Consider the following 12,990-nt stretch of genomic DNA (forward strand, 5'->3'; position numbering starts at 1 on the left):
CTTTTACTTAGCTACACTGTAAAGTACTACCTGCATAACTATTCCAGGAAGCCTGATACTGTTTTTTGTTTGTTTTCTTCTTGTTGTGAGGTGCTTTAGCTTTGTTGGGTTTTTTTTTAAATCAACATGGTCTTACTGGTAAAAGCTGTAGTTTAAATGAAATTTCTACCAATATTGTTCTGACTTGGAATGAGTTAAACACATTAGTTCTCCTACACTGATAGTAAAAGTGCTGCTGTTGGGTTTGTTTTCCCATTCTAACTGTATCAGTTAAAGTTTTCTAAGTGTGGGTAGGCTGTTATATCTTGACACCTGTCATAATCTGCGAGAATGATAGAAGGCTGTCTTCCACCTTCACACAATGGTTGGGTCTTCTAAGAGATAACATAACTCAAGCACCTCTCTGCTTTTCAGAAGGAGCCAACCCTAGCAGAGCTGTCAGTCTCTGGGACCATTTGCCTGCTAACAAACAAATGCAAGGATGCCAGGGGTTCTCAGATGGATGCACTTCAAGCTGGGAGTGAACTGACTATTTATTTTTGTCTAGTTTTAATCCAGATTTGAACAGCTAACCTACAAACAAAATACCTCATGCAATAACCTAAACCATCTGGGTCTGGCTGTAGGCATGGCAATAGGATCTTTACATTTGGCATGACAACAAAAAAGTCAAGAGAGGGTATTGTTACAAGAACAGTTATCTTTTTGCTGCATAGCTCTGCATCCTAAGGTCAGGGGACAAATTCAACTTTGGTGCAGATTAACACCAACAGATACCCATATTGCTTCTTAGAAATGGCCCTCAGAGTGCTTTTAACAGCTGAAAAACCTACCTAGAGGAAGAGAACTTCAAGTAGGGCCACAGACAGAGCCACTGCATCTGGGATCCCAAAATACAAACACAAACTGAAGAATTAATATATCTGGATGTTGTAGAGTTCAGAAATAGCCTAAAAGTTAAAGGGAAATCCCAGACTGACAGCAGGGCCATGCTAATGATCTTTGTTTATCTAGTACTGATCCTAAAGGAACAACTTTGACTATAAATTCCATACCAAGGTCAGAAATAGCTAAGGAGCTGACAGAGATTTGTTTCCTACATATTAATCCCGTCTCTCCTGGTGCAAATCCTGAACCTCAGTTGCATGGGACAGATATCTCCACAAACCATCATGATTCATTTACACAGAGGTGTTCAAAGGAGAGAAATAATTGCATCAAATACTTTGAGGGGATTTCACAAAACTAGGAAAATGAGCACCAGCAGGGTTAGGAGACACGGTATATGGCAACAGACTATTTCCTGCTACAAAATCACAGAATCACAGAACGGACTGAGTTGGAGGGGCCTTAAATACCAGCTAGTTCCAAACCCCCCTGCCATGGGCAGACACCTTCCACTTTGAGCACCACCAGATTGCTCAAAGTCCCAACCTGCCCTTTAGCAAAGAACTTGTGGCTGCTCTGCTGGTAGTTCCCCCACTTCACAAGTACTCTCTGGAGCAGAGGCTCTAGCAAACAAGTCAGGGGGCCACTGTCCACTTCTGGTTTCCATGGAGCCATGTCATCCTCAAACTTCTGGCCTGGGATGCTGGCTCCAGTCTGGTGATGTACAGGCAACCTCTGGCAGAGAGTCTTCTGGAGGAGCTGCTGCTGCTCCACCAGCTCTTGCAAGGTGGGAAAAGGAGCAGGCAGCACCCCCAGCATCCACGCTTTGAGCGCTGATGCTTCTCAACTGCTTAAGCCCCTCACCCATGAAGCTGAAAGCTGCCCCTGGTGCCTTCATACCACACCACAAGAAGCTTTCATTAGGCAGGCACCCGGGGCTAGACTGCAGGGGATAGACTGCTTCACATCATGTTCAGTTCTGGTGTGCTGGCACCACAGTGCTCTGGAACCACTGCTCACTTCTTCATTATGTTTTCTCTTTCTATTTTTCTCCTTGACACTGGCAAAACTAAATATAATTTAAATGAAAACAAATAACTGCACATCCCCAGCTGGGCTGCAGCATTAAAAAAACAAGTGAAAAAAGAATTACTCGCAGTGCATTTCCTGGGTCTCTACCACATGTTCAATTTTGCCAGTGAGTTCAAGCAATATGGAATAAACAAAATTATAAATGCAGGCAGCTTTATAAATAGCCAGAATTTGGGATCTTTGTGTTTACTGAGCTGTAGCTCAGCAAACAAAACAAAACTTATCTGCAAAAGCAAGGTTTAATGTGCATGTTTTGCTGAGAAACAGAACTACACCATGTATTCAAAACAGTAACAGAGCAATTACAGCAGGGATCTATAGCAGGGGAGTCTGACCTTCTTGTTTTACACTCAAATAATAAATGCTATAAAAATCTGATAAGGTAATTATTTTATACCTCAAACAGAGCACTCACCACCAACATGCAGTTGGTTTGAGTGTCCGGTAGAGCAAGAGCTCTACAGAAACTGGGTTAGGGATGTTTTTGAGCATGGGCTTTACATTTTTCTTGTTGACAGTTTACAGCTTTCACATGCATAAGCAAGTACATTTAAGTAACAGGAGATTTGTTTTCTGCATCCAAGGCAGAATGCAAAAGCAAATAAAAACCCACAGACCAAAAAAGCATCATTTTAAGATAAATAAAGTACCTCCACATATGAGACAAACTCTCTCTAAGCACAGCAAAACTCTTATTTAATTCCACTAATATTCCTCTTGAGTGTAAATAGGAGCAAATGGGACTTTCCATTTTGGTGCCTGGACTCCACCTGCGAGGAGCCGATGAGCATCCCTTCAAACACAGATGGCTGCTCTCCCTGCATCTCCCAATTACTTTCTTCCAGGGCTTTTTTGGAAAAAGGACTCTCCATCATGACCCAGCAGTGTGCCTTCCCACAGCAGGATCAAACTTTTCCTGCTAGCTAATTGCATCTTCCTCCTAATTTAAGCACATCAGCTCAAGACTCTCTCTTGGAAGCTGAAGCATTTGCTGTTATGGCAAGGCGACCTATTGAAATCTCAGTAGTTGCACAATTAGCATTTGCATGGAATTTACTTTTTCTTAGTAACACAGAATTGCAACAGTGAAATCTAGGAAATTAAAGCTCTTGATTTCCTCAAAAAATTTACAATGGAACTTCTAAGAGGTTTTCCTTTTCTATAATAAGGGATGACTTTTGGAAGCAAACATCCTTTCCTCTAGGCCAGCATAAAACACAAAGCTAATTAATTATTAAACACCTATTAGTGCATGGAAACACTGCAGTCTGAGGCGTGATCTAAAGTCCTTGGATTCCAGCGGGCCCATGTGGAGAAGTCTGGGCTCTCTGCCTCCTCTTTGCATGGGATACTCCATTGCTTCAGCATCTGTTTCCACACAGAAGCACGTCTGTATCCTCCATGCTGCCTTCACCTAGCCATAACTAACACTTTCATGAGCGCTTGGGTCAGCAGCTCAGGTGAAGGCAACACAGGTGTGTTTATCTGTAAAGTGTGGACCACCATCTATGTGCACAAACTGGTTGGTTAAAATATATACACACAGTGTCAGACAGAAGCCTGGGTAAGAGAAACTCCTCCTTCTTTGCTCCATGCATAGGTAGTACAGGAAAAGAAACAAGAAATATACATATGCATATAGACACACATATCTATAAACACATGTACAGGAGAACCAGGTTTATTTACATGCACAGAATCCCATCTGTCCATCACAGTGCATTCTGGGCATACAGAAGCATAGCCTGGCACATTAAATATCAAGCCAGGCAAGCACCTCCTCTCCAGATTCAGGGGCTGCTCTGTACAGGAGGGGACTTCCAGGTCTCTAGTGTGTGGAATGCAGGATGACATTTTCAGGATCCTGGAAAGAGATCCCTGCAAAGAGCTCCCAAGGCTCTAAACCCATTATTCTGCCTCCTGGTCTGTCTTCCCCAGCGCATCAACTCCCAGCTCACAGGCTCCAGCTTAGATGCACAGAAGTGGGTTGCTGCAGCAAGAAATACAGTTTCTTTATCTGTTAAGTTTTGCTTTCGGTAAGTCTGAATTTATGCAATGCAAAAAAAACCCCAAAGCTCCCAATGTTTCATCCAGAAATTCCTGGCCAGCTCCAGAAATCTTGGTTCTCAGCCAGTGGCTTCCTAAGCAAAAATGGGAAGCAGAAAAGTCACAGCTGTGAGAGGTACCATGGGGTTTGGGATTTAGAGGGAGAGGTGATCAGGTAATACATAAAACATCAAATTCTTTCTGTTCTGAAATTCATGTTTGGTTCTTATTTTAAAATCTGAGGCCACTGAAGGGTAATTGTTTAAAACCCTTCACTTCAATGCTACCAGAAGAGGAATATTTAGCTATGGTGGCATTCTATAGATTATCTCAGTCTCAGTGTTGATGAAATGGAAAAAGGTGCCTCAACTCTATCTCCAATTAGGAGACCTTTCCAAAGGCTTCTTACAACTCCCCTTGTTAGAAATGAATTAAGAATTGCAAGGCAAGGTCAGACAGCAGCTCTCTCAGCCTGCATTAAGAAATGTATTCTGGTGGCAGCCATGCCAATAGATGCAAATAAAATGGGGGGGGGGGGGGGGAGAGAAAGTTAGTCCATTTGCAGTTCTCACATGTAGCTATTAGGGGAACATCCCCATGACTCCTGAGTACTCAGATGGTAAGATTAACCATTTTAAGGAAAGGTATATGCTTCATCACAGTATCCGTTTCACCAGGAATACATAGAATCAATGTTGGTAGGTACAAATGGATTGAAAAATTGCAAATGTTAAAAAAAAAAAAAGAAGAAGAAGAAACGAAGAGCACAGAGTTACAAAGAGGTAATTTGGAACTAATTCAGGACAGGTTGAAAATTGATCAGTGGTTTTGAGACTCTTGGTGTTAGGATCCCAGATCTAAACACAGGCACCTGTTTACAAGTACCAGCCCCTGAATTCATCAAGCACTGAATTTAAAGTGCACATTTTAGCCCACCTAAGTCTTGTAGTGGTTTCAGAATGATGCTAGGAAGCATGGCCAAAGAATCAATTAGAAAGTGCATCACAGGGTCCATAACATCAATCTTCAAGGCAATGCTTTCTCTTGCATTTCTCCAGAAATCTGCTCTTAAGTAAATGCAACACGCATTTGCTCAGAGGTTGTTTGTTATTAGGTAAAAAAACATACGCACTAAAAACGTAATTTAAAAATCAGCTCCCATAAAGTCACGTTAAGAGTGGTCTGTAATACATGCATAGAAAAAAATCCCTCTCATATACCTTAAGTCCACACACAGAATAAAGCTGAATCTGCCCTTGTGCTCCTAATGGGAAAGTCCCTGCACTGAAATAAAGGTGATTATTTTCAGACAACATCTCTTCTCCCATGTGGGTGACAGTAACTGGATTTGGTTTAAGTAAATAACTCATTATATTATCCAAACAATATGCGTGGCTGAAGTACACAGAGATCACTTATCCTTATGGTATAACGGGGAAGGGGGGGTCCTGTTATTTTTTGGATATTTGAATAGATAGCACACCTACACATGCTACTTTCCCCTGAGAGTTTACCATCAACAGCTCTGTTTCCATACACACACACAACCACATTTAACTTTCTGCCTTGTACCACCATGCAAGCTGACTCTGCAGGCTGTAAGCAGAGAGAAGCCTGATGATAGCAAAAGAGATGAGACTCTGCAGCTCAGCAATACTGAAGAGACACTGGAGTAGATGGCACAAGCTTTTATTAACAGCCCACTATCGCCACCCAAACCCCGTTACAGGTTTCCCATGCAGAATGGGGATTGCTATCAGCCTCTCATGGATTATCCTCCAACACAGCTAAAACCCCACAAACTTTTCCTATTTCCTAAAATTACTGCCTTGCAGATAGCAGGGTGCTATTTCCACTTGCATTTGTGGAGGAGGGGTGGGAGGCTTTCTGCCTTTTTAGGGACTGGGATGATGTAACCTCAAAAGCTCTTGGGACAGCATGTGCTCGGTACAGGAGCCACGGCCACCACCGCCCCCCCAGTCTGCGAGCACACGCACATCACACCAGGGCTCCGCTCAGCTCCGTTCCTAGAGGCAGCCGCCGTGGCCACGGGAAGCAGCCCCCCCGCGGCATGTACTGGAAAGCGGGTACTCTCCTCTCGCACACTTTCCTCCAGCTCCCTGCCGAGATGAGCTGCGGGATTGATTCCCATGAAGAAGCTCTGTGTCTCCTAATGTGCCCTAGCCACCCCGGGGAGAGGCATGGTGGAGGGGAGAGGACTGCAACAGCCCAGAAGCTGCAAAATCCTCTCACCCCCTGTCTCTTGTGTCACCGTATCATTTGAAAGCATCTAGCAAAAGTAATACAAAATTCAGCTATGCAGAAAAGAACTCTTCCCTCTTTGTAAGGCCTTATCAGTCAGATACCCCATGACAGGAGGGAGGGAGAACAGGAGCAGAATAAAAAAACTGTTAACCAAAAAGGCGTACCTAAGTTTCATGTAACAAGATCTAATCCCCACAATGGATGCTCTCCCATGGGCATTAGCAGCCCAGCTCTGTCACTATCAGGACAAGGCTGTGAGCCCAAAACAAAAGCATCTTATCAGCAGCAGGAGTTGGCAGTGGTCAAAGCAACAATGATCTTGTCCTCATTTCTCTAACAAGCTCCCACTGGATCTGAGACAAGGCAGCCCGAAGCAGGGAGCCTCACTTCATATGCTCTTTCAGTTTTTTAGATGCATTTTTTTAATCAAGATCTTAAGCCATTTCACTCATCCAAGTTCAGGGTACCATTCTCATTCATTTCCTTAGAAGTAGGATCAGTCTTTCATTGCATAACTACCAGGAGAAGATAAAACCCTAACAAGCAGCAATGCTCCTGAGTCCCTTCCCTCCATGCTCCTCCAAGCCGAGTGCTGCCTGGGCATTCAGTTTGCGAGGAGTTGTATTGACCAGGGCACTCTATTAGCCTCTCCCCATCTACATCCCAGATCAGACTATACCCTAAAATATTGAGAGGTCTAATAACTATTTGAAGTGGAGCTGGGTTCCGCAGGAGCTGGGAAGAGACTCCATACCACTGTGGCTACCTCCGATTTCCTGGGACCTCAGGAGAGAAAAACACCTCCAATAACGCTTGAACTTTCCCAACTCACATTCGTTAGTGACAAGCACTGATTGCTCATCATGCTTCACACAGAGCAGCTTCTTCAGGCTGGTGCATCCTGCTTCTCCAGCAGAATAACAGGAACGTTAAGACGCCACCAGCCTCACAAACTCGAGTGTCAATCCCCCTGTGAAACCTTTCATTTAAATTCCGTGCAAGATTCTCCATGGCGATAGGGCTGTAATTATTTTTAAGTGCTCCAGGCAGGCTCAATCGCAGCCGCGCACAGGAAGCCCCGGGCAGCCCCAGCTCCCGAGCCCCGAGAGGATGGGAACTCAATTGGAGGGTGTTTACATAGTAAGTCAAAAAGCACCTAGCTACCATGTGGGAAACTCCTCTGCTTTCCAGTCCAAGAAAACCACCCTCCCGTGCTGCCCCTGAGGAGTGCTGGCAACGGCTCTCAGCGCCGCTACTCCTCGAATTCCCTAGGGAAGAGGGGGGTTAACGCGGGGACAGCCGGCAAGCGCCCGCTCTGTCCCTCCTCGCCTGGGAAGTCGCGGCCAGGACCATGCCGGCTCTGCTCACGGCAGGACCCCAACGCGAAGGGCACCGCGCCCCGAGCCTGCGCGGGCGCTTACCTTCCGCACCCCGCCGAAGCCGTGCTCCGCCGCCACCCGCTCGGCCTCCGCCTGGCCCCCGCCGTGCAGCTCCACCAAGAAATGGTTGGTGTAGACGGCTCCGCGGGCCGGGGCGCTGAGGAAGAGCAGCAGGAGGAGGAAGAGGAGGAGAAGGAGGACACCCCGCAGCAGCGGCGGCCCCGCCGGCATGGCCCCGCGCTGCGCGCCCGCGGAGGCAGCCCGCCGCGCCGCGGGGAGGGCGGCGGACGGGCGGGGAAGCGCCCGAGAGATGCGAGGGGAAGGGGAAAAGGGATAACCGGGGATTACAAGCTAGGAGAGCGGCGGCGGCGGCAGGAGGGGAGCGGGGCGGCGGGGGGGCTGCTCGGGGGTGCGCGCTGCCGGCTCTGCATTCCCGGCCCCTCCTCAACGCTAATTCAGCGGCGGCCGGAGGGAAGGAAGCTCCCGCCGGGAGGGGAGATCGCTGCGCTGCCAATCACGGGCGGGGAGGATCGCCCCTGACACCCCCACACACACTCCTAACCCCTCCCCTACACCCGCCTCTACACCCCCCTCCCGCACCTCTCTCACACACACACACCCGAATTACACCCGTGCACCAGCCCCACTTCAGCACCCGCAGCAGCTCCCTGTGACCCCACTCCAGCACCCCAGCTCTTCTCCCAGTGGGGATGGGGGCTCCCCCAGAGCAGGAGCCGATGAGCAGGTAGCTTTAGGGTAAGGCAGGGTAAACACTTGCGCCAAAAACACATGGCCAGGACCAGTCACCAGCACCCAGCTTCTCCTCTGAGCCAGCAAATACAAATTTGGGAGTGCCCCTACATCCCCCGCTGTAGCTTGCCCCCCACACCAGCTCCTCACAGGGCAATCGGCAAGGCACTGCCAGCCCTCTTTGTGCAGAAGCCTGTTCCAGGGCTGGGATCAGGCAGTCCTGGAACAAAGCTGGGGACAGCCTCAAACCCAGGGCCCTCAACTCTGCTCTGATCGTTAGTCTGCATGGCCAAAAAGCTGCTCAGCTCCACAGGGGTCCAGGCTGCCTCAGCAATCCCCAAATGCTTGCAGGGAAAGCACAGACAGGAAAGTACCCGGGCATTCCCTGTGATGAGACAACCAAGGATGGGGAGCAGTCGTGTGCTGGTGGGATTTCAGAGGGGGTAGCACCTAAGAGGATGGGAACTGTAAAAGATAATCTGCCATCTGCAAAAGTCCAAGGGAAAACAAAGGGTACAGAATATGCAAGCTTACGTCAAGGTATCACAGAATCATTAGGATTGGAAGGGACCTCTGGAGGTCATCTAGTTCACCCACCCACCAAGGCAGGAACACCCAGAGCAGGTTACACAGGAAAGCATCCAGGTAGGTTTTGAATGTCTCCATGTGGAGAGGGAGACTTCACAACCCCTCCGGCACCCAGTTCCAGTGCTCTGCCACCCTCAACATAAAGAAGTTCTTCCTCATGTTGAGGTGAAACTTCTTGTGGCTTAGTTTATGGACACTGCTCCTCATCCTGTCAATGGGAACCACTGAAAAGAGTCTGTCACCACCATCCTGGCACCTGCCTTTGAGTTATTCATATGCATTAATGAGATCCCCTCTCCGTCTTCTCTTCTCTAGACCAAACAGGTCCTGCTCCTGTAATCTCTCCTCATAAGAGAGATGCTCCAGACCCCTGACCATCTTTGTGGCCTTATCGTTTAGTTTGTTCCTACAGTTGCATCTATTAATTTGTCATGGCAAAGGTTAATCCTTTGATGGATCCCTGAATGGTCCCCCTGGGAAAGAATCAGGGAACAGTGCAAAAAGTTAGTACTGCCTTTAAAACAAACAAAATGATAGATTTACTGTAATCTGTTTTACAAATGGTCAAATGGAGTATGGAACTTAAATCAATTCGGGGAAACAAAAGAAAACAGCAGAGATTGCAAGTGAAGCTCTTCTTTCATTATCCTAAACTGCTTTAGAAAATGACAGAAGAGTTCACTGCATGATTGTGAATCCAAACGAGCATTGGTTTGTCATGACAAATTATTGATTTCCTTCCTCTGGATAAAAGAAAATCCCTATTCAAACAGAAGGGAAATGGTAACTTGGAGCCTGATCCAAAACCCATTTAAATCAACATGAGTGCTGTAAATGAATGACTGACGTTGGAAAAAAATCAAACACGAGGGAAAGGTAAAACATTTGAAATGGCACAGCCGAGAAGGAAAACATCTTTGCAGTCTCATTAAGAGATTATGTCAATAGAATTCAGCTTTTAGATGCCTGTTCTAAGCATCTAAACAGTTATTAAAAACAACTTTATGTGTTATTTCTTTAAGCCAAGTTACTTGTTTTCATCAATATTCAGCAACACCTCTCCTCGCAACATTCTTCCCAGCATTAAAGCAGATCCTGTTGCATGATGTGTTTCCAGGTGACTTGGGGCCCATAAGACTCTCAGGTAAGTAATACCTGCTGGCAACTTATGGAGGCCCTGCTGGTTTCCACCCACAGCTGTTTCAGGATCAGAAACTAAAGGAAAATTAAATCTCTACTTTAAATTCCTGTCTGTGAATATATATATATATAAAAGCCTTTCTTCCCCCACAGGTCTTCCCTTAGTTGGCATTCCTCTTTCCATTCTGTTACCAGTCCATAGAAAGAGGAACACCAGTAACAAAGGCAACGGAGCAACCCTTCTGGTTCCCTCAAATCATCAAGACAAGATCCTGTACATATTCAGAAACAAGGACCATAGTCACACTGCTCAACCAGACCTGTGATAAGTCATTCACTGCACATCTTCTGACATCCCCACCTGCCAGGTGACAGCACTGCTCTGCAAGTCAATGCCGCTAAAGAATTATATGGCAGGGACTGCAGTGCTGAGGAAACAGCACCAACTGGCTCTAGCTTATCAACCTCACCTTGTCAAGCTTTGGTGGCTGTGATGATGTTAAAAAAGTAAAACATAATAGAAGACAGATTAGGTTAGAAAAGACTGGGTTCAAGTGTCGGCTCCAAATAACACCAGGAAAAGAAAACTCAGTTTTAAGAAGCCATTTAAAGAAAAATTGCCATTGTGAGTCGATGACTTTAGGAGTTTAAGACCAGACAGGACTACTGGGATTTCTGACCTAGTGCTCTATGTAAAAGCTAGGACTTGTCTGTATTAAATTCTTGCTTTTGGTCTGTAGTTGTTTGTTGCGGTTTTTTTTCCCTTTAATATACCAAAAAAGTTAAAAATCAAGACTGATCTCTTAAAGCCATTGTGGAAATGTTCCAATGATTGCTTGCAGCCATTTGTGAAAAGTTGCAACTCTGCCTCTCTAAAATACTGATTAGTCCTACATTTACTTCTAGGTGGTGTTTTTATTATGAATTTGTCCATGGAACTGCTGAACTATTATTATCGCAGATGGTATCTTCAAAGTTGTGATGATAAAGACATCTAGACAGTGCTCCCTGAGTCTCTTTATGTAAGGCGTATTTTCCATCCCTTCAACCATTCCCATTAAATCCTTTTACTCCTTGAATTACGAACCGTAGCTGCATCAGACAGTCTTCCAACAGAGGTCAGACCAGTGCTAAATGGATGTTACATCATATTTCTATTCTTCCTGGGTACCCAGTGTTTCACCAGCCAAGGATTTAATTCAGTCTCCTTACCACCGAGCCCCCCTGATGTGCAGCAGAGTACCCACACTGACTCGTGCAACTCTCATCTCCCTCAAGCCCTCTTCAAGGTCAACACTCTCTAGGGCACATTACTGTATCCTGGTGGCCAATGAGTTTTATGTGTAGATATTATATTACCCCATTTTACTGGAATACACATCATTTACTTGCATGCAGCCTTCCAAACAATCCAGATCACTCAGCACTCCTCTCTCTTACAGTTTACAACTTCCTTCTCTAGCCTACAAACTTTATCAGTAATGAATTTACTCTGATGTACTGGATTTAAGATCTTGCAAAGATCACTTCTTGGATCCAGTTCTCTGGAACCTCTACAGAAACAAATCAGCTTCAGCAATAATTCCTACTCTGTAATTATACTTAACAAGCTAGCATGTTTATAGTTTATGAAGCAGTTTATAGTCTGTTTCATAAAGGCCATTTTGATTTTGTACCCAATTTATTCACCAACATGTCATGCAGTGTCAAGGGTCTCCCAGACACAAGCAATGTAATTGACATGATGGATCAAAAAACCTGCTTTTTTTTCCAACTTTATCAGTTGGTCCAGTAAAAGAGACTAAGGTCCCCATAAATTCTGGCTCTTCTAACAGAAGGTAGATAAACAACACTAGTAGTTTTACCAGTCAAAACTACAACAGTGGTTAGAAAAATATATAGAATTAACAATTCTAGTTCCCAAATGAATTGCTGAATACATCTTTAAACAACCATTAAACTACTACAAGTATTTTACAAGTAGTTGGCATTCAGTATGAGATCAGCAAAGTACTAACATTTACAGGAGGTGCTTCCTTCCCTGGGGACTGCATGGAGTGCTACCATGCCAACAGAGACCAGTGTATCAGAGGAATTTTAAGAAGTCTTTTCCTTGCTGTGAAAGTCAATTGAGTCCTAACTACAAGATTTACATTGTTTTGATCTTTAATCACTGATCCTAGCAGATGTACAAGCAACAGCATTCTGAAGAGCTGGGAATAGAATATTGCCATAATTACATTTAACACATTATGAGAGAGCAAAACACATGAGCATCCTTTTGCACATGCCTGAGTCTCCCTTAAACCTATCTTTCTGAAGCTGTGAAGTAAGCATAAAAACACGCTTTAAGTGGAATCTGGAACAGGTTCAAAGAGAATACCTATATTTGGAGCAACAGAATGGGATTGAAAAGGCACAAGAAGAGATTTCAAGAGGAAAGAATTGGGTGCATAGTTAAAAAGACCACAGTTGAAAAAAAGTTAAATAGCATTGTTTAACAATCTTTCTCAGAAGTTACTAGGACAGGGAATTAACAGACTGATTTGAATAAAAGCAAGAACTAGAGCTTTATATTCTCTGCATATCAAGAACACCAAAGAACCTCTGTAACTGAATGTACAGCATGAGAAAAATAGATCAAAACACTCTCAAGAATTGCCACGGGAGCTGAGTGGACCAACTCACTTCTGTGAGTTGGCCCACTTCAGTTACAGGATAAAAGTCACTTCTGAAAGATTCCAGAACAAGTACTCTAAAGGTACATCTACTTATCAGCCTTGCTATGGATCATCCTGAGAGAGTGTAAGAACAGGCTCTAAATCGTTTTGATACTGAACAG

At 45.1% G+C, this 12,990-nt stretch overlaps 1 protein-coding gene across 1 annotated transcript in view; it reads right to left on the bottom strand.

The window, feature by feature from the left end:
* PCSK2 (proprotein convertase subtilisin/kexin type 2) overlaps window positions 1-8,213 on the bottom strand; it is a 109,333-nt gene extending 101,120 nt beyond the window's left edge. Inside the window, exon 1 of the mRNA XM_061356252.1 lies at window positions 7,713-8,213. Coding sequence (XP_061212236.1) covers window positions 7,713-7,901 — 189 coding nt within the window. The 5' untranslated portion in view covers window positions 7,902-8,213. The remainder of the gene's footprint in view (window positions 1-7,712) is intronic.
* Between the last annotated feature and the right edge of the window lie 4,777 nt (window positions 8,214-12,990).

The sequence above is a fragment of the Neopsephotus bourkii genome, unplaced genomic scaffold, assembly GCF_033783945.1.
Source record: "Neopsephotus bourkii isolate Nb327-2 ecotype Australia unplaced genomic scaffold, CSIRO-AGI_Nbou_v1 NB_845, whole genome shotgun sequence".
Lineage (NCBI taxonomy): Eukaryota > Metazoa > Chordata > Aves > Psittaciformes > Psittacidae > Neopsephotus > Neopsephotus bourkii.